Below are 27,993 nucleotides of genomic sequence, written 5' to 3'. Positions count from 1 at the left end.
AGTACTAAATAAAGCTGCTTTTTGGATTAGTGAGAACTTGAGCATTTTAAAAAAAACACTGGGTCATTTCTGCTGTAAGTTCAATGTGTCTGTATGTCTGTACCTGGAGGCCTGTTAAACAATTAAACACGTTAAACATGTTTTAAAGAGCTATTTTTAACCTTCCGAGGTAAAAATAATCACTATTTAGGGAAGTGGAAATTTAGTAAACATGCACAGCCTTAATTGTCCTTCTTTCCCCTTCCAYCCTACCTTAGATCAGACCCAAACAAGGAAATCTCCAAATAAGAAAGTAATTCTCCATTGATTAATTTTGTGCTGTAATTTCTGGAAGGATTTGTGGAACTTTTCATTTGTTTGTTTGCTTTCTTGCTTTTAAGAATGCTCAGGAAAAAATGTCATTGAGGAGTCCCATAATATAACTACTTGTCTGGGCTAAAATTACTTTCATTTCTTTAAGGCTTTCTTTTTTGAAAGAGTATGTCAAACTAAAATTCCAAATTTCAAGTTGTGATGAGATTGCAGAAGACACAAGTAATTAAATTCATGGAATGACTTGAAAATCTGGGACAAAGTAAGTGAAAATAACACAGGAGTATTCCTGCTAAAACTGTATCACAAGCTTTTAAAATACCACCAACAACAATTTTAAACATGAGAACTGCAGATCTCCTAAGTGAAATAAGCATTTAAACCATTGAAGACTGATTTAGATACACTAGTGAACACTCAAATGAACATCTATTCTACTTACCAACTGTATGGCTATCATAAGAACGGTTTTAAGAGAAAATGTCCTACCACACAAGTCAAATAAATCTTCCAGACTAGGTCCAAGTAGTTCTAGCACCATAGCATTATATTTGCCACATGGGCCAAAATAATAAACCTGAGGTATTCCATCTGTAAAATGAAAATACAGAGTAATGATAAATGATTAAATAAGATTAATGAACATGCCAATAAAACTCCTACCCACTTCCAAGTTGATTTTAAGTTAAAATCACACTGTCACACAAAAGAGAAGTAAAATCTTATAAAAACTACAAATAAAAGATACAGCGGAATACTGAAGATAGTCTTAAAATATTTAATGAAAACTGCAGTATTACAGATTTCACTTGTGAAAGATCTAGATTTTTTTTAAAAAATTGAAGTTAGAATCGACTAAGGTTTGTAACAGTAAATTAGAACAGGATTTTAAATGCTATGAAGAAAGGTTTAAATCAGCTCTTTTACAAAAAATACATTTCAAATAAACTTTTTTAACTTAAGCTACTCCTATCTTTGGAATAAAACAACATTATCTAGAGAAATCATTTTAAAATCAAAAAGAGATTAATGAACCTGAGAGCTTAATGATATATTAAGTCTAGACTTTATAGTTTTATATGAACACCTGCTTTAGGATGCCAGACAATCCAGAAGTTTGAAAATATCAACTATTAAAGCCTTATGATCCAATTTTACTGCCACCTTTTTGTACAATATGCATTGTGTGTCTATTTAGTTTAAAATAACTTTATACCATTGCTTCTCATCTTGCACTTTTCCACATGTACACATTTTGCTCATTCAGCACAGTAAATTTTGTTTACATAAGGAAGCTAAGGAAAATCTTAAGGAAATTTTTTTTTTGTTCTTCTGTATGTATCCTTCTCTGTTACATTTATTCCAAATATTCAATACTCTGAACATTATTTCATTCAGTTGTATTATTTCATTCAGTATTAATTTCATTCATTATTTCATTCAGTATTAATTTCTTCAGTTTTTCATACCTTACTATATAGTGACACTTAGACTGAGGGCACAAATTTCTAATTGCATTCATTACAGCTTTGGGTAAAAAAATAATAAAAAAAACTGCTTTAGCAAAACTAGCACCATTTTTAAGAGGTCTTTATCAATCTCTTTTTCTACAAGTGCGAATAATCAAAGACTGAACAGTTTAACTGCTCAATATTCAGGAGACCATAGCTTCAATTTATGTTCAAATAGGTATAATCACACTCATCTCTCCMCTAATATACTTTAAACGCATAACTACACTCATTTCAGAAAGAGTTCATAGAAGTAGTTTATTTCTACTAATGAAGAAGCAAAAACACCACTTCCTGTATTAGAATATGGTACACATATCACATATCACTTCCTGTATCGGAATATGGTATGAGATAGTGTTCCTAATATTAAAAATACCATCCCGAACTATCAGATAGATAGCCAGAACACTTGATTTTCTGATTAGATGAAAATTCCACAACATCCCAATATTGTGTGTAACATAATTTCTGCACTGTACATGGAGCATTCTGTCTGAAATTACCCACGTTGACAAAGTAATTTGATATTAACAGTTCAAAGTACTAAAAGATAGGGGCTTTGGTCCTTAATCAAAATGGTCTTMGTGCTTTTCATGAAAAACAATAAGTGAGTACCATTCTCCTACGTACATTATTTCATCAGGTCTCTCAATCTTCAGAAGTCAGAAAGTAACATGCTACTAATAAAAAGTATATGAGGCTTTTTCTCACACTATAGTGAGACAAATGTAAGCTCTTTTACATAAACCTTTAAAAAGATTGGTTAAAATCAAAGAAATTCTGTCTTTTAGAAAATTAAGAATCCCCTATTTTGTTGACAAGATATTCCACTACTTATTATCAATTAAGAGGATGCATTTTATTTCCATTTTGAATTACTCTGGATCAAACCATTGAAGAATACAAGAAGGAAATACTCTTGAGTTTTTAAGATGCACCCCAGTCTTGTTACTGTGAATGTAAAGAAGTCATTGGTCTTACGTTTCTTGATCAATAATTAATTWGATTACCATTCAATCCTTTCTAGTACCTCAACAAATCTCCTCCCTATTCTCAAAAAATCTTTTTTAAAAAGAAGTTCCCCTCCACAATTACATACAGAACTCAATGCTTGCCACAGAAATGTCACTAAAAGTTGCATCTAACTTCCTACTCTTTCACCAAAGAAGGAACTTGTGACCAAAAAAATATTCACATACTCCCATTAAGTTACTTTAACATTTAAACAGCTTTCGTTTCTAATTTTAAAACTCTGAATATAGCATCCTTTTTTCAGATATGAGTCATATTTGCTTATCCCTAGGTATTTACWCTTTTTGACAAGTAAAACACTTTCATTTGAAAGGGCTCAATTGACTAAGGCAATTTTCAATAGTTTATGTGACTGCCCTGCCATAAAATCATAAATCCATGATTAAAAGATTATTTTAATCCTTTTTTACTCTTGACAAGGAAGTCTTGACTTGGAAATTAACAATTTGAACATTGCTTGGATTCCAATTTCTTCTACTAAAAAGGTTAACTTTCATCAGCCACCTAAAATGTTACTATTGTATACCTCTGGAGTCCAAAATCAAGTCCAAACACCCCAAAAGTACATGACTATCCACCAGAGGAAGCAGACAGGAGCTCCCTAAACCAGTTAYGTAGATTTACAGGTTGTATTGTTTAATTTTCACTCAAAATCTTTTGTCCACTATGTCTATACACATGATGTCCAGAAAGTTTTTAAAGCTAACAGATCTGACTTCTTCTAAAATGATGAAAGCACAAAAACATTAGAATAAAGAAAACATTTCTAGTAGATTAAACTGTACCTAAAAAACCCTTTAAAATAAAGAAAAAATGTATAAGTTATTTCTGTTTTGGGACTATCATCCATCTTGGCTGATGTCTTTTTCAAGAACTTCATCACTAAACTTTATTCAAGCTTGAGACTGCCTGCTGTTCACGGCAGTTATCCAAAGTAATAYACATGACTAGCACAAACACACATTTGTATCATGAAGAAAACATTCCGTCTACTTGCTTTGACACAAATACTACATCGTAGCTTCAATTATTGCATGTGTGTGCCCTCATTGAGGAAAAATAAGTTAACCTGACAGGCAGCAGAGGAATATATAACTCACAGGTCAATGACAATACCACTTGTACTTAACCTCATCACTGACTTAATTTTGAGCTACATCTTGGCAAAACATCTTTATATAATAAAATCTAAATTTGATAAGCTATTACACTAGTAAGTAGCTTACCAGGGTTTTTCAGTTTCTTGCAATATTTATTTGCTTTTACAGTTTTCTCCAGAACAGTCAAAAAACAGACTGATGTGATCTGCATTATTTCCTATTGCTTACAGTCTGTTAAATCAGACACATAAGGTCAATACGATACAGAAGACTACTCTTGCAGATCAAAATGCTCTGTATTCAGCTTCCCATATACTCCACTGCCTTTTATTTGTAGTTTTGATTTTCCTGTGTGGCAATTCAGAGGACACAAGCCAAATACCTTACACTAGCTGGAAGATTTGCAGTAACAGCTGTCTTTCATGACACATTCATACTGGTATTTACTCTGTCAAGGATACAAATCAACAAAATGCCACAAACACAAGTATTCTCTACTTAGTCTACAGAACCTGGTTTGAAACCTCTCAAAGGAAGTGATTATAAAACCCAGGGTATCAGATGTTCTGACTTGAGCCAAAGCAGCATACACAGAAGGGCATACAATCTCTGGCAACATAGCATATTACTGAAACCATGATCAATCACGAACTATAAAAATCTAAACAAGGAATGAGACACTGTATCACCACAACACTTAGAGTACATTTTTTACTTACAAATATAAGAATACATTTGCAAAAATAAAAACAATAGTAAAACACCAATTAGATCAATTTCAAAGGAAAAAAAATGTTTCTTAACTAGTTATTTACATTATTAAAACAGAATTACAAATGCATTTTACACTAATCATTAGTAAATCAAATACCCATTTATCTAATACTCGCATTGTTCTGTGAACTGTATTATCAAACCTCCTTTCACAATGAAAGCTGTGTGTGCCTCACAATGCCCACAATTAATCTCTGAAATCTGTGTGATGTCACAATCCAAAGCCAACATAAATTTTTGCATACAACCAGGCTTCTTATAGCCAGTAACTACCGTTTCCCAGAAACACTATCATGTGACTCTGTTATGCAGCTGCCACTTTTACCAGATCTCTTGTACTTATTCTAGGGGGAAAAATTACTTTAAATGTATATTCAGAARGCCCTGTACATGTCCTTAAGCCAAATGCCAGAAAAGGACTGGCACAAAACAAGAAAAAGTACCAGCAGCACTTTTTATAGCTTTTGTTGGACTACACTTAAAAATAAATTAGGTATTCATCATCTCTGTTTAGTCACGTAAACATATATATTAGCATATTCACATGAATAATTGAGCAACACAACTGTCCTATTAAAGAAAGCTCACTTAAATCACTTAAACTAACCGCTTATTGTTTATTCTCCAATATTATAATCCCAGACAAATTAGAACAGAAGTAATAAAGCAAGGCAGCATTACTAAAAAAAAATTAAAGAACCAGTTTAAGAGCAAATTCTCAGCTAACTACCTAGAAGTATAGTTCAAAGCAACATTCATGTAAAGCTATTAATAAAATTCACTTTGCATTAATACTGAATAACAGCTAGCAAGACATATAGAAAGGATATAAAGTGAGACAACTCAAWCATGCTAAAATGTTATTCAGAAGTAAACTAAGACAATGCTGAAATTATTTCCTAACTCTGTAGTTCACAGCTAGATATTTGGTCTTCAATTTCCATTGTTCTTCATCATTAAAATGTAACACCCTTGTTTAATAAATAATATTCTAAAATCTGAAGCTCCAGAAAATTATTTCTGCTTTAATTAAATACTGGGATTAATCATTTAATGTATCTGCACATGTCACATTTGAGTATTCTTGCAAATATCTTCTTTTCAAACTCTCTTTGTAACTTCAATCATTTTTATCCTGTAACAGCAGCAAGGGTAAGACACCAAAATTATTTCAAAATATTTTGAAAAATACAGAATAAGGTAAATTATCACAATTGTTTCTAGAAGATCCATGAACAAAAATAGTCAGCTGAAACATCAATCTAGCTGYACTGCTTTGTTTCTAGCACTAAACCCAAGGAGACTTGCTACTGAGATACTTTCTTGTGATATGACAGAATATCAAACTAGAAAAGTTAAGCTACAGTCTACCCACTAGGAAAACAATTAAGAATTTATTATACTGAAGATTTTGGGAAGAAAAGCAACTCTTGGGAAGAGTTAGAGCAGAACACAGATGGTGATTCACCACTATGAAATTATGCTGGCTGCCTTTTCTCCCAGAGGCTGAAGTGGAAGGCAAGGTGGCTATGGCCAGGGGATGAACTAGAAATGGTATCACTAGCAATTTGAAATCCCACTGCCTCCTCCCAGTGGTTCACGGTGACAGACTTAAAAAATGTCACCTGTAATTATCTTAAATACAAAAGGTAGATTGCCTTTCACTGGCAAAATCCGCTTCACGCATCTCTGAATAGTTGTACAAAAAAATTAATAGCTGCCACTGAGCACTCAGATCTCACACACACCAGCTAAAGCTGGCCTGAACTGAAATTAGATGAAAAATCACATTTTCTTACCTTAAMTATTTTTGTGTTTACTTAGAGAAAAAAGCTCTAAACACTGAAGTACTGAACTTCATTCTTTGCCTTCAGGCCATCACACACATTTCCRACACAAAAAACAAAAAAACCCTATAATCAGCAATGTCTAACATACTAGTCCACATTAAACTGTGTATAAGATACCTCATAAAAAAAGAAGTTCKAGCCTTAAAGTACTCTGCACTCCTCAAAAGCAGAAATTCTTGAGTCACGAACCCAACAGTAACTTTGTCATTACAGCGGTACAAGTACCATGACTCTATTACGTCAAAGGCATGACCTCAAAACCAAAAACTGTATTTTTACACAGCAATATATTTACATTTATCACATAAATGCTGGTACCAAATCACAATGATTTATGTACAGAATGCAAAACTTGGCATTCACTTCACACTGGCCATGACTTTCTTAAATATAACATCTTTTTCCACTGTACACAAATACACATTGTCTGGTCAACAGTCATCCTGTAAGGAAAGTKTTAAGTAGATTTCAGCTAAAAGAACAGATGCACAAAAGCTAAGAAAAATAAAAACTGATTTACAATACTGAACATCTGCCTTGTCTGAAATATTAACACAGCAGTTTCACCAGTAGGATAATCCACAGCTGACCAAATCTGTGACTCCCAAAAATTACCTCAATGAAAAAAATCTAATAACGGACACCCCTCATTGTTATAAYGAAGTACAACAGTAAGTCTGTCCTAACAGCAGCATTACAAACAGGAGCTCTACTAAGTAATTTTAGGCAATAGAAGCTGCTTGCCATTCTTTTGCTCCACTTGTCAGGTAAGTAAGCACAAGAATTCTTATTCTCATGCAAAGGCTTCCAGTCATTATGGTAATGACCCATTTATTAAAAGAGGTTATAAAAATCAGTCAGTGAAAGATGAATAGTTTTTTACATTCTTCAACACATAACTTCTTTGATTTATAGAAGCCTTTCTGTAAAAGGAAACTGAACTATAGTGTAAACACCCACGTGTCAGTTAAATTACAGCATAGTACTTGAAATATGCCTACAGCTTATCTTCTAACTATGCAAAAAAAAAAGGCTGATAGTACAAAAGATTAATTCAAAAATCARTAAAAACTACAAAACTGTTTTCTATTAATTCCAATAGGCTTAGTGTAATTTCAGGTAAGGATTCAGCTACAGTTTTATCTGGAGTACTGTGCTGACAATTATATGAGTTTTTCTTACAGTTCAGACTTGCATGTTAAGAAAATACACATTAAACAAAATTTATTAGATATAAAGATACTCTAAATTTCATCCCTATGTTGCTCATTCAACTGTCGAGAAACTTCTGCATACTAATGATCTCAAATCTCCCAAGGAAAACATCCCTGAAGTTACTAGAATATAGTTACTTGAATGACAAAATTATAGCAGAAAAAAAGAAAGCAATTTTCATAAAAAACTCTATTTGTATATAAAACCTAAATAAACTTAAATAATGAYGAGACCAAAATAAGCCACACCTTTAAACTAATTTAAGAGCTATTTTTAATAAGTTTGAGATCCATTTCCCTAAAATACTAAAAAAAATTCAAAAAGCCCAAAGTACAGAAAATACATCTTCTTTAAGAAAGGTTCTTCATATTTTTTTTTCCAGACAAACACCTACATGTTACTGCACATTCACAGGCATTTCAAAAGCCATATTTAAGAGTAAAGTTACAATTATGCCTTCTTTATGAGCATATCCTCTGCAAAGGAATACAGTTTTGAAATGTTAATTCTTATCCATGCAAGTCAAAACCACTTTTTATTAAATACAAGGAATTAATACTCTCAGTTCTAATGTCCTGTGTATAAAAWTTGAGTATTTATCACATTTCATGCCTATTTTCTCCTTGTTCTCTCAATGAGTAGAACTATAAAAGATGCCTCTGATTTTTTTTTTTCACTCATGRCATCTTCATCTTCATGGCATTCAAGACACAAAACAGCATGGCTTAGAACAGATATTATTAATACATATATAATAAAAAATACTCCAAGCTACAAGGTCATTAGAAAAGCAAGAAAATGGGATACTATAAAAATTCATAAATAGACTTAGTAGATAAATATTGGCTGGAGATAAGGGAATACCAAAAAACCATACCATTTCAAAATGCTACTTTTTGTCAAGGATGCCCACAAGATCAGTAGAAGCACAAAGACCTCTGTTAAAAAGCGTTTGAGGGCAAGATAATCTGTAATCCCAGTAACATTATCTTTACTTGCTTTCAGGAAGACATTGCCAGAAAATAACCTAATTTTCTTCTAGAAGTATTCAATCACATATTAATGCCCCTCTCTCCCCCTCTTGCCATCTCAAATCAAGTGGGATTTCACAGGGGCTACAGGAATTTTATCCTTTAAGTTGCAGGCTATTTCACACTAAGTGTAAGTCAATTTGTAGCACCAACTGTGGAATTCATAGTTCTTCTCTGTGAAAATGATAGGGGTTTTACAGAAAATAATGGTTCTGCTTTCATGACTGGAAAGGAGTATTCGGAGTGCAATTTCCTTTTCATCAATCGCTTCTGAAACCATAGTTTAGTAGTCGCTTGCTGTTCATACACATGTATACATGTAAACATGATAAGAACAAGGGGATGAGCASTTTAGTACAATGAAATGAAAAATGCACAATTGTAAAGCTATCAGCCAAATGACAAGAAGTTTGTGTGAATAAATAAAAACAGCTAAGGAAAAGACTTCTTCATGTAACAAAGCCTGCAAACGTGAATTTTTAGAGACTTAAAAGACAGAATGCTTCRGACAATTGTAACTGCTATTATGGTGCATAACTGTGTATCAGAGAAACCTCCTATCTGTTCACAATTACTTGTATTTTGTATTTCAAATTTCTTCCAGCARCTGAAGCTGTTTTTATACTTCCTACAACTTGCACACTGAAGATCACTTCATTCAATCTATTTTCCCTCTGACCAAATTACAACCACTGWTCATAAAGCAATACTGTCTGTATAGACAGACATAAGATTTTTTTACTATCWCCTGTTTTACACAGGAGGTTTACATACTTGCTTCCTGAATTCATCAAGTCAACTTTYCAACACTATGTTTTCAACTCTTCATGAGACAAAATTATTTCAGTCTATGCTTGGCAGTAAACATACATGTCACAAAAAATCAGTAAACTAAAACCAATCGTTGCACATTACATGAGAACAAAAACTACAATACACTGCAACTTTTTCCCTGAAAATCATAGGCCAAATAACTTCCTGGGCTTGAGGACCCAAACCCTACAAAGACGGAAAAAGAAACTGCCGCCAAAAGATGAGGAATCAGCAATTTTTTTTTTTAACTTCTACGTAGATAGGAACAAAATTGCTTTCTTCATAATGAGCCTTTGCCACAAAACCCATTAAAATAAGCCTCAAGTGGGTGCCTAAGAAAGCCTCAAAAAGGAGCTTTCAAGGTTCTGTGCTGGGAGAGGTTTTCACTTTTGAATAAAAGCAGATTACTGCAAAAAGAAAGGACGTCTATAATGAAGTTCTTCATAAATATTGATGATGCTTAGTAAGTCACCATCTCTATCTTCATGATTCACCCTAAAGGTCAACTCAAATTCACACAAGAATCAGAGAGATGACTCTTTCTTTCAATACTTCAGTAAGGCATCAAAGAAAGAGGTAAAAGTTTTTGGAACTGGCAAATAGGGTTAAAAGACTGAATGGTATCTGAGTAAAGCAGAGTAAGTTTGACTTGACTATGTTATTACACAAAACATAATTCCCACAGTTCTTATTCAGTAAATAAAAAGGTAAACAAGTTACATTCACTAAGAGACTTTCCTAATAAATATTCGAATATGGGTTCGTACCTCTGAGGAGCACTTGCCTGATTTCTGCAGTCTGAACCAGAAATTCCACTTTATTCTTATCTCCACTACGCAGCTCCTTTGCAATTTTAGGAAGTTACACCTTTATAATCACACATAGGTACCGTGACAACCGTGTGGGYTGTCATGCCCCAGTAGTAAGGCACTTAAGATCTCAGCTTTCCACTCATCAGCTATTTCRTAATGCTAGTGCAGGATATCCTGACAATTTATAAATACTTACCAAAAAACACCCATACTTCATATTCTGATGACTTTCTCAAAATAGCAAGCGTATGAGACTCAAGATTTTGATTACCTATCTACAACTTTATTTTCCATCTATGMAGAGAAATTGACAATGTTGTGTCTCTACAAAGAGCAATCTCTGAAAATTCCTGGTTGCAAAGCATTCTTAGTACAACACCAAAAAAATTTCTACATTAATTGAACATAATACAAACTATGTCTCACCAGATGTAGTCTTTAAAGAGCAGCAAAAAATTTTGAAAGCTACCTGAGAAACACTGTCCAGTCAGTGCAGAAATGTGCATATAATACTGAATTTTAACTATAAAGTAATAATAAAGTAAATAAAAAGTAGTAAAATTCATCAAAATACACACACATATTCAAGGTACCAAAATCAAAGTGGTATGGTACATGTTCATGCGGTATTCCCTTTCAGAGACTTCATACTAAGTAACACTTTATTTTGGTTTAAGCACAACTAAAATCACTGCTAGAAATTCCAGGCTGCCTTTGCTAAAAAAAACCCAAACACACATATAGAAAACCACTGTTAGCAGTTCACTCCTAAAATAAGCTTCTACATTAGTAAAACAATGGGAAAAATAGTTAATCGTGCAACCTACTCTAGGAATAATTTCAAGGAAAAAATGCTGTAAGATTTTTTTCCTAGGTTATAGCTGATTTAGAGAATACCTGTACTCACTTTACTAGTGTAAGAAATTTCACRTCTTCCTAACTTATTTGCAGTTTTATATGCAGTTTTGAGGAAGGCACAAAAATATATGAGAACTTTTAGGTATTGCTCACCTATAAAAACAAWAAGGTGACAATTGGATCATTCAGGCAACCATCATAAGAGTACTTCTGGTGTAAAAGCACCATGGGGAGTGAAATCAGAAACGCAAATAATAAATTGCATTTAAAGTTAAACTTTTTCCAGAGGTGTTTAAAAGGCTTAAAACTAGTAAGCAGCAATATATACAAGTGAAGTCAGGTAAAACTGAATCTGAAGCTAATTCAATATCAAAGCAACTTTAATTAAAAATACGTGAATASTAGATTAGCAGTTTGGAGATGTGCTGTGTTTTCTCAAACAGTATGTACTGGGAGTAGTTTAATTACTTAGTTTAAGGTATACCTATATGCAGACAAATGCTGTGATAGCTAAGATTTAATAAATAGTCAGGACTTCATATACTTACTTAAAAAGAGTAGAAAAAAAAAATGCTAGAATATTGTAATTTATACATTAATCCACTAACTCATGGGGCTTTTTTCTGCTTTAAGTAGCTAGGAACACTTTATTAAACAGAATTATATCCCAAAATAGGAAAACTTCAGCTAAAAATTTACTCTGGATAACATCACAGTAAAATGCATTACACTGCTTTTTACCTCCAGATCCTAGCTGCTTGTAGAATCTGTATTCCAAATGTAGCTGTGGTGCTCTCGACTTCATTGGCTCCTGATTTAAAAACAAAAACAACATTTAAAACAAAGCCTAAAACCTAATACACTAACCTATTACCAGCCAAACTTGCCCTACAGCTTCCAAGCTACACAGAAAGTTTGAATGTTTCTTCTGAAATGACTGGCAATAAAGCAACAGAGAAAATTAAATCTCTCTCAGRTGAGACTAGTGCATACACACGCACTTACATTTTGTATTGATCCACTAGACCAGGTTCAACATGCAAACCAAGTGACAGACATACAGTGGAATAGCTAAAAAATAGTATGTTTCTCCAAACCATGTAGATGATACATATTTCTCAGAAAGCAGCATTAATATGCAGCTTAACAGATTAAAAAGACTGTCCAAATACCTAATACATGATAGATGTATCTTTACAAAAATATAGTTTTATCCTAGGATYTTTTAAAAAAACAGAATCCTTCCACCAAATAGGAACAGCTTAGCAGAAATGAAGTATCACCATTTCAAACAATAAATCCAAAAAAGCAAAAAAAAAGCCCCAGAATAAGTTCATAGTTTAAATTAATATAAATTCAATAATTTATATTAAATAATTAAATAATATATTAAATGAACTCTTATTTCTGTGTTCAACATGCCAGAGTCAGGGTCTCAAAGAGAGAAATGAAGTGACGTGAGGTTAAGCACAGGAACATACATGCAGACTAAATGGAAACGCAAACTTCTTGAGTAACTCCCTTTGCAATGAAACATACTTTACCACAAGATTCTTGAAGTAAATTCCTAGGGCATATTTTAAAAGATAGGCCTTATTTCTTGTGATATGTAACATGATCTTAAGATTAAGTTCCACCAGGGGAGATTTAGGGTGGACATCACAGGGAGTTTCTTCACAGAAAGGGTGCTTACACATTGGAATGGACCGCCCAAGCAGGTGGCGAAGTTATCATCACTGGTGTTTAAGGAAAGATTAGCCAKGGCACTGAGTGACATGCTGACATGGTGGAGTTCAGTCAGAGGTGATACTCAATGCTCTCTGAAGTCTTTTCCAGCCTAATCTATTCTGTGATCTTCCAAGGCCTCAGTGATAATTTGGACACTAAGTGAGTATTATTACTACACATCGTGTAGTAATACAGCCTGTTACTATTACAACTGCAGCACATAGCAATAACTGATACAGCTGGATATCAATTTTCAGGAAAAGTCTTTTTCCTCACATTATCATTTTCAAAAGCTATGAGTATAAACTTGTGCTGTTTTTTAATGTCACATCCAGGGCATAAAAACTATGAACCAATATGCACTCATGAGAAATTTAGTCTTCTTCCTCAACTCATCTCCCTCCAAAACTTAGATGTTTCCAACTGCTGACAAAGTCCCTGTCAGTGTACATCTATGCATTTGATCTTGCCAGGATGCTAAAAGTGGATGCCTAAAAGTAAAGAAAGACCAATGCAACACTTTCTGCAAAAACACAAACCGAATTTACTGTATGCTTTTTATGCTCCAGTGCAATTACCATAACTGAACCTTTACATTCTTTGCAATGAAGTGAGCAAGAATTCTCTAAAACAAGARAAGTGTTTACTATTCAAAAAATTAGTTACTAAAGAAGACTAACTAGGCCACYAAAGGCCTAGTTACAGTTCATTAGAAGGACACATGATATTTATGGTCAAGTATTGAAGACAGATATTCCCTAACAAAACACTTCAGTGTAACATGAGCAAAAGCAAATCAGTGCAACTATCAATCTTTAGTACTCAAGAGTTAAGCGTGGGAAGAAATCCACTAGGAAGAATTTACTGAAACATTTTAACCTTTTAGGAAACTACAGAAACTTGGCAATTAGTTTGCTTGCGGTATACAAGTCTGTTAGTTACAAAATACACCACATTCTACGTAATGCCTAATTAAAACACATGATTATGCCAGCTAAGAAGAAAATAYTTTAGTCCACAAAACTCTGCGTGTCTCCTGATTACAATAATACAAGATACTGGCCTAGAGGAAGTTTATTTTTGTTCAACTATACAGTTTTGTCGCAACTGATTTGTACATTAACTTAACCCCTCAATGTTGTAACACGGTTCCATAAAAGGGATAAATCAAGTTTACTTGGACATAAAAAAAAATGCATAGGGAAAAGAAATAGCTTGCAATTTTTGACACACAGATCATCTTTTTCATGAATGCCACTTATTTCAGACATCAGCAATAATCAGTCCTGATAAATCTACAGAAGGTAATGTTCTTAAACAAAGAAATCTACYAAACAACTAAACACAGCCAAAGACTGAAGCTAAACCTTGCTCAGGAGAGACAAACACTTTTATTCCCTTAATTAAAAGTGAAAAAATGTGGCAGTATGTACTTGTAGCTCATTTATTGGATGACAGTCTTTAGGAATTGCCTTATTTTTATAGGAAGGCTTAGATATCTTCCTGTAACTCCAAAGATGCAAAGGGATTACATCATCTTACTCAATAAAACTCTTTAAAGGGCAAGCACAATAATCTCTTCACATACAATTATTTCTGCACATCCTGCTCTACCATATGCAATAACTACTCAAAAATGAGAAAGGACAGATAAAGATATATCAAGGCAAAATAATGTAAAATGTAATCTTTCACCATAACATAACAGGGAAGAGCACACTCCTGTATCTACAAGTCTAAAAAGAAAATTCAATAATTAAAAAAATGGCAAATTATGATTCTTTAGTTTCATTACTGTTTCAGTACATTTCAGCATCTAAAAATAAGCATGGGAACACATAACTGTTTAAACATCATGTTAATCCCAGAGTGCCTCAAAGCCAACTTCTCCTCTTACCAAAAGAAATTAGTGCATTTTCTTTACTTAAATAAGCCCAGGTCTTCACTGAGGTATATTGAAAGAATTGTTCCGGGATATGCCAAGTTCTCTAAAGTACTCTCCCTAGATTGCTTTTACATTCACATCTAATTATTTCAAAGCTTCAGTATTAAATCACACACAGACTATCTTCCCTGCAAAAGACTCTCTGTCTCTAAATGAGGAATATGGGGTCTTGCTGCCATCAAAGAACTAATATACAGTTTACTGAGCCCCAGTTGTCTGAGTGAAACAACTACTCCTTCGYTTGTCAGAGAGGTTTTTCCCCTCTTTTTCTTTTGTGGGATACTYATACAATTAAACAAAAGGACAAAGACACCTGAAATTTGAAATCTGTTTCAATTACATAAAGAATTATTTTCGTAATTATTTTGTTCCCATATACATGAAACAAATTACTATACAATTTTCACGTTGTTTCCCGTTAAGGGGCTTTGAAAAAGCTGTAAGCTAAGTTTATTTGAACTGTAAGGTTAGAAATTTTCAAGAAGTCTGATAACCCAAAGCACAATATAAACTATCAGCTATTACTCACTAATCACAGTTTTAGTAATTCAGTGAGAACTCAACTCAGTTTATGTCCTGTCTCTACTTCACACATTTATAAGCAATGGCAAACCGAAGTTATTTTCAGGGAAAAAAATTCTTTAATAGGTAGGCTCTTGTTACAGTAGAAGACAAGTCTATTAAACAGATTTGTGTAGATTTGCATTTACCACAATTTCCCACAGAAATTCTGAAAAGGTGTCATTCTAGACCAGTTATTCCTTAAAAACAAAAAATGGTTCACACACACACATCTCACTTATCATTTTAACAATTCAAATCTTAAGAATGGACAAATGAATCCATGAACTAAAGATTACAATTTAAAAGGCAGCAATGACTGCTTTGTAACCTCCTATCTTCCACCCAAAGAAAGAAAAATTGACATATTTCCAGAAGCAGTCCTGCAGAAGACTAAGCACATCCATATTTTGTCTCAAACATTCTGACTGTTACATGAGGGAAAGTGTGATAAAAACAGAGGGTCCAGTGGAGATGGATTAGTGCTGTTCTGGGCCAGCTTCCTGCACTGCTCAGTCCCCCCAACSGACTTCCCAGAGGAGGGCTCAAAGGGCTGCCAGTGGATGTGCAAACAAAACAATGTGGAAAGTGTTACRTAAGAGGCTGCACCAGGCTAACTATAAAAGGAAGCACATCAGGCCTCCTCTCTCTCTTTTTCCGTATCTTTCCCTTTTTATTTCACTATCCCAGCTCCAGATCATCCACACAACAGGACCAACTTCATGAATGAACAGATCAGTGAACTTCTTTGCTCTTTTTGTCTCTTTTCTACTTTATTTTTCTCTCATCTCCTGCTTTGCCTCGACAAAGCAGAGCTATCATATTTTTTCCCACACTGTAAAAAATGAAGGACTTGTTAGCTACCACTTTTGAGAAGTGTAAGAATCCAAGGGCTTGCTAGCCAACACTTTTTGAGTCTAATAGTGGGTAGTTGCCAGAGTTATGACAACTATATTATAAAGCACAAGAGCTCCCTAATGTGTGGTCTGGTGTATTTGTTTAGCCAAATAAGAATTTACAACAAATATCACAACTACCAATGGGTTATAACAATGAATTGGTTTAATGGACAGGACTCTTATGAGAGCTGAGCCTCACATCACAGACCCTCTTATGAGGCTGAGAGGGACTGAAGAGCTCTTGAGCTATTTATAGCTGGGATGGGCTCAGACAGCTCCATCTCTGGGCACAGGATGCATCAGGAATCAGGAGGAGCAGGACATAACAGTCCAGGAAATGCACAGCATGAACCCCTTTCCCATTATGGACAATACTTTCCCTACACTCATCTTCATATTTGGAACGTACTGTGTGCCATGCTGAYGAAAACACAAAAGGATAAAAGGATTCATGACTCCATACTAGAATGCCTAGATAGAGAGCAAAGAGAGACATTTCTGTAAAATTTGGTTGACTCCTTGCAAAAACATTTGAACAAAGAGCAAGGTGAGACAGACATATTTTTAATAAAAATATTTAGATAGCAAAAACAGAGAGAAATTATTACAAAATTTTGTTGACTCTTTGCAAAAAACATTTACAAGTCTACAAAAACATCGGCAAGATTTGGCTGACCACTTATGAAAATGTTTAGACACAGAGAAAAATGAAGAGGAAATCTGGAATCTCTGCTGAATACAGAAAAGGACCTTACTCAATTACTGCACCTCGAACTCTGTAAGGTTGCAGAGCAGGAGAAAAGACTGAAGTGTGTGGGGTACCAGGGCAGGGATGACAAACTGGCCTTGAGAATACTAGGACTTAAGATAACTGCTCAGATAAGGAATTAATAKGTGAAAGGAAAAGACAAGATTAGGCTGCTAGATTTTTAGAAATAAAGAGAGTGACTCACCCAGTAAAGGACTCAAAAGCCGTGAGGGGTGAGAAGTATGAGAAAGAGAGGTCCACAGGAGTGCTGRGCAAGGTGTCAAAGGCAGCTGTGGAAAAGGCTGAAGCCAGAGAAGCGGCTATAGGAAAGACAGAACTGCAGGCAGCAGCTACTGTAGAGCAGAAAGAAACTGTAGAAGTGGAGGCCTGGGGATACTGGGAGGGTTTTTGTAAGGGTAAATGATCCTTATGAACCCTGGTCCCTCATCCAGTGGGCTTCCTATTGGTCAAGGAATACCAATTGGTATTGGTATTCCCTCTCCTGCTCTTGGGAGAGGGAGAGCAGACCTCAGGAGAAGGTGTTGTTTGCTGCTGAGAGCTATCAGGAAAAGAGGCTGAAGGCAGAAGGGCTGTTTACTGTCGAGCATGATCATATAAGGCTTCAGGCGCAGCTTCGAGATGTGTATGACAGAATCTTTCATGACAAATTGCAGGATTTAGACTCTGGACTCCTAGTTAAAACTGAAACCACAGATCATGGTCAGAGTCAGCAAACTGCTACCAAAATAGTGTTGTATAGGGTGACCAAAATATCAAAGTTATTGCAAGGTAAGTTAAATGAGGAGAGGGATGATGTCTACAAAATCCCACCTCAAAGATGAAGGTTATTAGTGCAGGCACAAGCAAAAGCACAAAGTTTTAGAACAGTGGTTCAGTTATTTACCCAAGCCCAGTTCCACAATAGCAGCCACTTTACTGCTCCAGTGGTACAGGAATAGACCATGGGAAAAAAAATCAATTTTATCTTTCACAAAAGGAATGATAAAAATCCAATTAAGCACAACCAGGGCAAAGCAGATTTATTCACTACTAGAGCAGCGACTTAAGATGCCTTTCAGCAGCTATTTGTGGGTACCTACCAATTAAAGAACACTGCGTTCACACCAAATGGATAGCGCCTTCTTTTTAACCACAGTTTTGGACCAGGCAAAGCAATGACTGATACTAACATCAGGCATCTTGACTGCATGTTACCGTTCTTTTATAATTTGTATCTAGAGCCACTGCTTAAGCCGTGTGTCCTTTTTACCTTCATCCCGTTAAATATGAACTATTGTAGTAAGACTCCAACTTAGTTTAGGAGCTAATATGAGAATCTGTAAAAGTATGAAGCCTCACAGCCAAGGGCTTTTCCTTGCCATGCCCAGCCTCGCACAGAAAGAAGTTAAGATTCTTTCTGTTGCCGGTAAGTTTGCTGTGATGTTTATTACTTGTAACATTTGACATGAAGACCTCCTCTGACCCCCTCTTACTTAGAGCCCTCTGCCTGCTATGTAGAGAGGACCACAGCTAAAGATAAGCCATATGACCAATCAACAGTGGGGAATGTTTGAGCCACTGGGTGGTGTGGAGGACTTGGCATAAGCATATTTTGTCTCAACCATTCTGACTGTTCTGACAGGCAAGCTGTGATTGGAAGAGGGGGTCTCACTGAGGTGCGGCAAAGCTGTGCTGAGCCAACTCTCTGCTCCACCTGGAGACTCATGTACAGTCCCCCACCAGGGCTCATCCCCTGGAGGAGTGCTCCAAGGACTGCCTATGCATTCAAGAACAAAACAGGGGCTGCACCAGGTTAACTATGAAAGGAAGCAGATTGGGCTCCCTTACTCTTATTTTCTCTCTTTCACTTTGTGTCACAGTTCCTGCTGTGGGTCAGCCACATGGTGAGACCAGTGCAGGATCTAAGGACTGGTGATATTCTTTGTTCTCTTTCTTTCCCACTTTTCTATTTTCCCTTGCTCTGTTTGGGCAAAGCACAGCTCGCATGTTCTATTCCATGCTCCATACTGAAGTTTATTGTGGGAGTGGGGAGCCGTCGAAGTATGTTGTGGTTTGTGAGGCAGCACCTTTGAGGAGTGTGTTGTGGGAGTTGAGAGCTTATTAAAGAGTACTGTAAAAATTGCAGGTTTGTTAACCAGCACTTGTGGAACTCTGCTGTACAAATATAAGGGCTTGGTAGCCAACACCTTTCAAGTCTAAATAATGGGCTGGTTGCTGGACACAAGGCAATCACACAAAAAAAGCACAAGAGCTCCCTAAAGAATGTCCAGCGTTTTTGTTCAACCTTGACGAGAATTTATAATGAACATCATGGCCCCTACTGATGGGTCATGACATGCTCAAGCAGAAATTCCTTTAGCTGGTCTTTTGAYAGTGGTTAGGCATCTGCAGAGGAAGTTAAGTTTGAGCAGTGGAGAAATATGTCAAAGGGAAAGGGGAAAACAATGAAGGAGAGGGAAAAGCTGAATAGTGAATAGGAAGTCTAAGTCAAGTACAGGGTCATGTAATAAAGTAGTAAATCTAACAAYAAATGAAGAGGTGAGTCAGAAAGGCAGAATTCTTACACACCAAATAGCTATTGCTAAAATCACAAGAAATCAATTTGTGTACTAAAAGACCAGCAGAAACATACAAACACCACTACACAGTGCAGAACTGGTAAACCCAGTTCTTAAAAGAGTTTCATTCTAGTTTTTGAAAAAAATCTATCCTGACCTCTTAAATTTGACCATGTCCCCAAACAGAACAGGCCATAATGAAATAAACCAGATTAAGATTCTGGAACTGTAGCTGTTTTATCAAAATAAATATGCATTTACATATGAACAGTACACATTAAAACACATATATTGTATGACCCTCAGACCTCACATAGAAAATATTTAAGATACTTTGTTACMTAAGTCCTGAAATTGCCCCAAGAAWCATAACAGGAAAWTGCTTGTATAATTTTGTTCACAAGGGAAATAATAATTCAACACAATTAAAAAGTTTTTTACAAGTGCTCTTTTGAGTCAAACACTTTTAACATGAGAAGCACTCCTGAAAGTCACTGTATAAACACAGAGAGAGAAACCCACACAGTTCCCTGCACGCGAGTATATGGTTACCATTGATACAGAAAACATTTGGCATAAGAGATGTCTTGCTGAACACAAGATAGCAGTAGGTCAAATTAAATGCTACCATGAGGAATGCAAACACCATTTAGGACACTGCAGGAGATATTACCACAACCACACCTGCCAAGGGTAACTGCTCAAACTATAACACACTTGAAGTAACTGCATTCAGGTAGGTTGAACTTGAACTAGAAGAGGTGCAGAACAACGAGGAAGTTAGGAGTGCTTCATTTACAATAATGAAACAAAGACTAAGCATAGACCTAATGAATGCTCTGAAAGCACGAAAGTACAAGTGCCAGAGAAAACAGAAGCTTTTATTTAAAAAGAGAAAGGATGATATGCCACTGTATCTGATTATTACAATAAGGTCGTCGCACTGTCTCAAATGGGAAAAAAACAGAAAAAAATGCAAAACCCAAATATATCTTACAATTTGAAGCAGCTGCTTTTAGCAAGCTGAACTGTGTAACTCAAATCCTTTCAACCTAGAAGTAAGTTTAAAAGACATGAAATACATACTGAAGCAAAAAAGGGAGCACCTTAGTAAAAGGATCCACTAGTTCTACCTGCTAATAAATGTACTTTTATCCTACTATGATGATACAAGATCCAGTGGTGATTTTTACTATGGTTACTTCATCTGTTTTTCACTGCAAAGACATTATAGCTTTTCATGCCACTAATGTAGGAGGGTAACTGGAAAAGTTAATTACAGATGCAGGAGTTCTTTAAGCACTAGTAGTGAATTGCACACTTAACTATATTAATTCTTTAGTGACTTCAAACTAAGTTAYTCAATAGAGTTACTTCAAGCTTTTCACTCAGGTGGAAAGAAGCAGCTCTAATATTCAGCTATTTGGAAACCAAAAAAGTAAATGTTGCCACAGAACAGTATCATGTGTGATAGCTGAAATGGGCTGAAACAGTAGCCAAGCTTACTAAGTGGCACATGTAATAAAAATGTTTACACCAAAATCAACCACATAAAAAAAGCACTTGCTCCATATGATCAAGTAATTAATGCTTAAAAAAAAATCACTATTGTACAAAGTATTTCTAAATGTGCTTTGCATTACACAGCCTTTAACTAGAAGAATTCTCAGACTACTCTCTAGCTTCTCCAGACATACAGAATAAGCTCATGTTAAAACACAATGAGTTTAAATCTGATTTAACAGACAACAACCCTCCAAACTGTTGCTCTCTCAAGCCATAACTTGCATGTTCCTACTCCCAAAGTAAATATTTTACTAAGCAAGGAGTGATACCGGTATTTTTCAGGAGTTCATTATAYGTCTGCCATACTTTTTAGATTTCTTATCTAAAGCCATGCATTTCTGTTCCCACAGTTTCCCTTTGATTTTATGTAACTATATTATACTATGTAAAAAGTACTGTGCTACTGCAACAACAAGAAATTAACTGGAGTCCTAAAATTCCCTCAATGAAAAAAAAAAAAAAAAAAAAAAAACGGATCTTTATTTTGAAATACTTCGGATATGAATACAGTCATTTACCAAGAGGTTTAAAAGTAACCAGAAGCAAATTACAGTGTTACCAAAGTAGTTCTGATGAAAAAATTAGCACAAAATCCAGATGTATGATGTTTGCAAGTGAAGAAAAATATTACACAACATTGCAAATAAAAAATGTCTACCAAAAGTCATGTGCAAATACCAACAGTTAGAAATGAAGAACAGTTTGGGGCAGGAGTGGGTACATTAAAACACTGGAGTTTCTCTGTAGTCATCTAATGTTAAGATTCATAGCAAATTTCTTATTCCACTACTCGTTGGAGAATAAAGGAATCTACTAAGATGCTTGCTGCAGAGCACATCATTGAAGCAGCATTAAACCATCATTTTGCATGTGACTTTGCAAATATAGTTTAGCCTTGAACACAGTGACAATCATTAAAAACTGGTTTTACTCAATATGGCCAATCTATATAATTACATCTATCACTAACTGCTTTTATCTAGTTTGATGAAATCATACAAGACTATTAAAGGTTTCAATTAAAGAGATCAAACCATTAACATCTGAAAGGAAAAATCTGATTAGTTTGTCATCCCAACTCCTTTTAAAAATATTAACTTACCAGTTTAATTGCCACATAGTCATTCGTGTATAAATTTTTTCCTTGAAAAAAGAACAAAAACAAGAATGTGAGACATCAGTTTTTCTGTTCAAGCAAAATGCCATTTAAACATCAAGAAAGTCTTCAAAACATTTTTCATCTAATGTGCTAGGTTTTCTGGCAGCAACTTAAGAAATGTGGGTTTATTAGTCTAATACCTTACTTTAAAAAGGATTTTTCCTTGAATAGTGTAAGAGATGGAAATTTTACACACAGCTTCAGCTATTCACCAAGCTTGTGAAATTTTTATGTACTAAAAAAGCTTGAAAACTGGTAAATCCCTATAACTAGAATGCAATACTCTACATTTTTGTAATTATTGCTGAAAACTATTGGAAACTTATTTTAAATTTGCCATATAATTTTGAAATGTTGGCCACTAATTAAAATTAGAACTAAGTAGGACTATTTTTTTCCTCAATTATGTCATTTACTAAGCTAAAAGTTAGGACAGGACAACATTACTGATAAGCTTATACCACTTGGAAAAGACATCTGCTGCTTTAAAAGCAGTTCTGTAACTGGATAAGAATTTTTCAATAAGCATTACTTCAAACTGTATGCAATGACTAATGTTTCCTAGATGTAAAATTAAAAAATAACAGATAAAGAAAAAATAACACTTTTTTACAATCTTCAAATGCATTTAGTGCATATTACTTTTAATGATGATACTACTTTTTTTCTCTGTTGTCTTACTCAGGTCTGATTTGCCCATGTTTAGCTCAATTTTGTCAGACCATGTCTTAAAAGTTCCCTGTGAAGACAGTTAGATGGAATCATAAAATATTCAGATTTGGAAGGGACGCACAAGGATCAGTGTGTCTAATTCATTGTCAGGGATTGAACCCACAATCTTCATGTTATTAGTACCATGCTTTGACTACCAAAGACTATGATTTCAGGTTTAACTGGTCTTTTGAGAAATCAAGTACTCTTGAAAAGCTGAAACAAGATGCATTAAAAACATGCATCTCTTAGTGGATCAGCTTCACAAAAAAAATGAATTACCTGAGGGCTGCACAATAACATAAAATCAATATGAACAGTATGCCATAATCTATCCACCAGAATGATGTATATTCCAAGCCCTATGCTAGAGTAGAAATCCAGGCATCCTAAATACATATTTCTTATTTCATTTTCGTATCAGCTATTTTTGATAAAACGCCTACTTGGTTTGAAGTTGTCTCTGTGTCTTTGGTATTACAATCTCTAAGACGCTAAAAGAAACTCTTGCAGGAGCCCTGCTCATTCCATCTCAAAGATATTTAAATCGCCTACTAGGATTAAGTAACAAATCCAGTTACAGTTAAGTAACTGGATATTGAGTTCCAAAAGCCGTAATGACATGTTTATTCTGAAGTATCATCAGAAGGAACACTAACTTTCCAGGTGGTCACTCAAAACAATTGTCTCTTTAAAATACAGCAGACACATATATATGACACCACTGTTGATCACACAGGCATTAAGTAATGCATCACTTGCAACAGCAACAAGTTCTCTCTCACTACCTTATCAGTTTATCTTAATTATATCAGTTTAACTTAGCTATAACAAAGAGCCTTAAAATTAACAGCTCAGTATCCAAACCAATTTAGTCCTTTACAAGTTAATGGCTGAACATCACAGACAGTAATTTGCTACACAGGGTCAATTTACCATTTGATCCACAAGCCACTASTGAAGTCTGACCATTGCTTTCTTCTCACGTGGATGCACTAATACAGCTACTGATATATAACTGAATTTTTATCTTCTGAGTGCAACTTCACCACTCTAGAACTTTATTCTTCCCTTAGGTCTCTCAGGTTTAACCTTAGGACATACGCTCAAAATACATTCCCATTTGCAGAAGCACATAAAATAAAGTGCTTGCATACATCTTTGTAGAAAGGGTAGTACTACTACTTTGCTACTACTRTAGCAAAGTAAATGAAAGAAAAATTAAATCTACAATAGCAGTAACTCCCGCTTTCACTAAATTACATTTCAAACTCCTTACCTAAAAAACAATAAATAAGGATTTGAAATATCTACAAATATATATGCAACTATCTGCAAATATAWATGCAAAACCCACCTTAAAATGAGAAAGGCTGCACTTGCCCTGGTGACTTGTAGTACAGTACACTGCCCTATAACCTTCGTATTTCTTTTACTTATTTGTTACATTTTATTTCAGTACTATCAAACTACAAGTTGTAACTAATCTAATATTATATTTCAAATTAAATACATTGTTTCACACTGGCTGAAAGTAAGTGAGTTAATCATGTATTAATTTTTCATCAGCTCTGTACCTCGTGACTGAAATAACAGGTAAAAAATTAACTTTAGTGGTTTGCAGTTGCCTTTATACAAAATAAATCTTGCTGGTTTGAATTTAGTTCATTAAGAGGCTTGAAACAAAAAAAATATTATTTGAAAGCAGGACACAAAAGTTTTGGAAGTGAGGAAGACTAATTTTTCATCTTGATTTGTGGACTGGAAAGGCACACATGCAACACTTACAAGTCAAACTGTATCCATTTTTTTTAACAATTAATAGTAATGGTAAGAGTTATACAGTACACCAGTAACAACCCATTACTGACACTCTAAAATGCAGYGCCCTCAGTCAGAGCTGCAGCAATATTCTTATTAATACCTCTATTTCTATTAATACCTCTTATTAATAAAAAATTAAATATTATTTGTTATTAAATTTGTTAAGCTTGCCTATATCCTGACAGCCCCAGAATGCACAATATTAAAAACATATCATATTTTATGAAACTACTATAACAGGAATGCTATCTGAAGGGTAATCAGTATTAGTTCTACCACAGCAAAAATCAATAGAAACAACACCTACACAGCCCAACCTCCTCTCAAATATCCAAGTTTGAAACCCACCTCTATTTAATGCGTGAAGCACTTTAGCTCAAGCCTTGTAACAATACTAGAACAAATTTTTGCCACTAAGTGTCAGGTCATATTTGCTAACACACTCAGAATTTACACATTTTGAAAACCCTGGCTAATAATACTGTCCATCCTGGAACTACAAGTCCCCAAAACTAAACCTACAGTCTTCCAAAAGCACACATCCATCAGTGCTTATTTTAATAAATAGTAATATTTCCAGTTTTGCTGCCCAATAGGTCCTTCTCAGTTTGCCTTCTCCACCATATGATTTTCAACCTGTTCAGCAGAGAACTAGAGTGAATGAATTATACCAGATTTTCTCTACAGATGGATTCTCACTGTCTTGTTTTACAGCAACTCAATGTTTAGCCTCACTACATTAGAAAAGAAACCAAACAATTTCCATGCTCACTGCCATTAAAAAACATTGTAGTGCCTGGTACATTATTTCCAAGAGATACTGCCTGACCTAGAGGAGAGGGATGGGTCCCACATACATCTAGCCCTAAATATACCTCAACAAACTACTTCAGGATGACAAAAAAGACAGCTACAGCATCTTGGAAGAGAAACATGAGTGAATTTAGGAGAACTGCAAGTTGTTAGAAAACATTTTAGTCCCAGAAACTATCCTGCTAATAGACATTATTCATGTCATCGAGCTTGCACAGGTTTGGGTAAAGCCACAAAAAATGGGTTAAATATGCCTTGCATATCTGAAGCTTTAAAGCAGTTTGAAGATTTGCATGGTATTCATACAGAGGTTTGCATGCCTAGACTGCAGGATGTAAATTAATGATGCAAACTGAAATAAAGAAACACGGATCTTACCTAACCGAAGTTCTCCAAAATTACCGCATCCAATTTTTTTACCAACTCTGAAGTTAGGGCCAACCATTAACACTCCAGAATTTGAAGAACCACCTCCACGCGAATTATGGCCTGATCTTCCACTAGGCCGTGTCATTCGTTCATCTGGCTTGTCTTTGTCTTTCTTTTTATTCTCCATGTCAAGCTTACGGTACTCCACTTTGATTTATTTCTGTTTTCAAAAATCAGTATAAGTAAACTCCAATTGGACAATGTGAGAATAAAAACATCATGAGTGAAATGCCCAGCTGGTTACTGTCAGCAAGCAGTCAACAGCAGCATATTTATCCTGTTTGCAAAGCCTYGGTAGTGTCTGCAGTAAAATGTATTTCCAGAATGCACACACAGCAAAATTTCCTAGTCTTCACAGGAATTCTGTCAAAAGAAAAACAAATGTTATTCAAGACACTAAGATTCTTGTACAAAATTACCCTTCCTTCAACTAGTCACACAATCACATTATAACTAATTACATTTGCCTAGAAGACTATGAAAAGCACTACTTTAAGGTTAAAGCCTCTGATTCTAGTATGTAATGGCAAGAGGTATTAGTGTGACTTAAGTGTGCTAAAATTTCAACACTTCATGCAACAGTTATTTCTTAATAAGCAACAAAAAAAGTACTATACAACTTCTTCCTGAATAAACACACTTAAAATTGACACTTGGACACAYGCACTCCACCTTACGCCAGCTCTGCAAAAGAAAGCATTTTTTTTTATTTTCTCTCAAATAATAGCTGTTGTTTTACGTAAACAGTCAAGCTTCAGTTACTAAAGTTACACAAATATATGGTATTTTCTGAATTATAATTTCTGAGATGAACAATTTATAAACTCACAGCAAGAACACTTGATTTCTTACAGTAACTCCTAGAATCTAAAAACAAACTATATTTATTTATCTACTCCTTATTCACTTCCCTACTATACTTAAGTCATACATTTGTTTCCCTGGTCCCCTTCTCCCTTGTATAGCACATTGCCCAGACATTACTTCCTATGTGGGTTTCAGCAAAAACAATGTTATTTAGCTATTGCAATAAAAAACTGTAAGAGAACATAYGGGTTTTTTTAAATCTCAGCTATAAGAACACTGGATATTGTTTTCTATTTGATGACAGAGGCATAAAACCCAGTAATTTAGAAGGTTTTACACAGGCAAAACTCTACAATGAGTTAAATACCTGTCCAAAATTATTTTGGCACATTTGGTTCAATGTTGGGAATACACTGTAGTAAAAGAAAACATCCTCTGTAAAAGTGTATTTCACGTGCAGCAGSCTATTTTAAAGGTAGTCACCTGTAGTTTATTTTAACCACTTTGAGCTGAAGAGCCATTTCTCACAAGGTAAAATTATTACTCACATCATAGCTTACTACAAAATTTCAAAAACCAAAGAGCTAGTAGCGAAAATATACCAAATAATATGAACAGTCAACTGACTAACTGCATCTGCTAAACCATACATAGTTATAGCATGTATGTTAGATGGTTATAACTAGACAACATTTAAAAATAATTAATCAACAGCTGACTAACCTAATACCTGAACAACGAAGTACATGGAAAATTTGTTCGGCAAAGAAACATGACCACAATACTGTGAAAGGGAGAACAGAAGACTTGTTCTGAGAGCAATCAAAAAATACAAATGCAGATTCCAATCTAATACAACTTGCTTAGTGCCAGGGAAAAGGACTTTTAACAGTGACTAATGAATGCTGGGGTG

General features: G+C 34.8%; 1 protein-coding gene across 5 annotated transcripts in view; it reads right to left on the bottom strand.

Moving 5' to 3' along the window:
- The window catches only part of CSNK1G3 (casein kinase 1 gamma 3), a 73,951-nt gene that overhangs the window by 31,037 nt on the left and 14,921 nt on the right, over positions 1–27,993 (bottom strand). For all 5 annotated transcript variants that reach the window (XM_057367760.1, XM_057367763.1, XM_057367762.1 and 2 more), the window contains exons 3-6: positions 26,223–26,636; positions 22,440–22,480; positions 12,053–12,122; positions 755–903 (exon numbers count right to left, since the gene is read on the bottom strand). In XM_057367760.1, the coding sequence (XP_057223743.1) occupies positions 755–903; positions 12,053–12,122; positions 22,440–22,480; positions 26,223–26,400 (438 nt within the window). In that variant the 5' untranslated portion in view covers positions 26,401–26,636. The remainder of the gene's footprint in view (positions 1–754; positions 904–12,052; positions 12,123–22,439; positions 22,481–26,222; positions 26,637–27,993) is intronic.

This window comes from Malurus melanocephalus, unplaced genomic scaffold (assembly GCF_030028575.1).
Source record: "Malurus melanocephalus ecotype Western Australia unplaced genomic scaffold, MMel_1.1 scaffold_84, whole genome shotgun sequence".
Taxonomy (NCBI): domain Eukaryota; kingdom Metazoa; phylum Chordata; class Aves; order Passeriformes; family Maluridae; genus Malurus; species Malurus melanocephalus.
The sequence above is the reverse complement of the archived record's forward strand: the minus strand, read 5'-3'. Positions and strand labels throughout refer to the sequence as shown.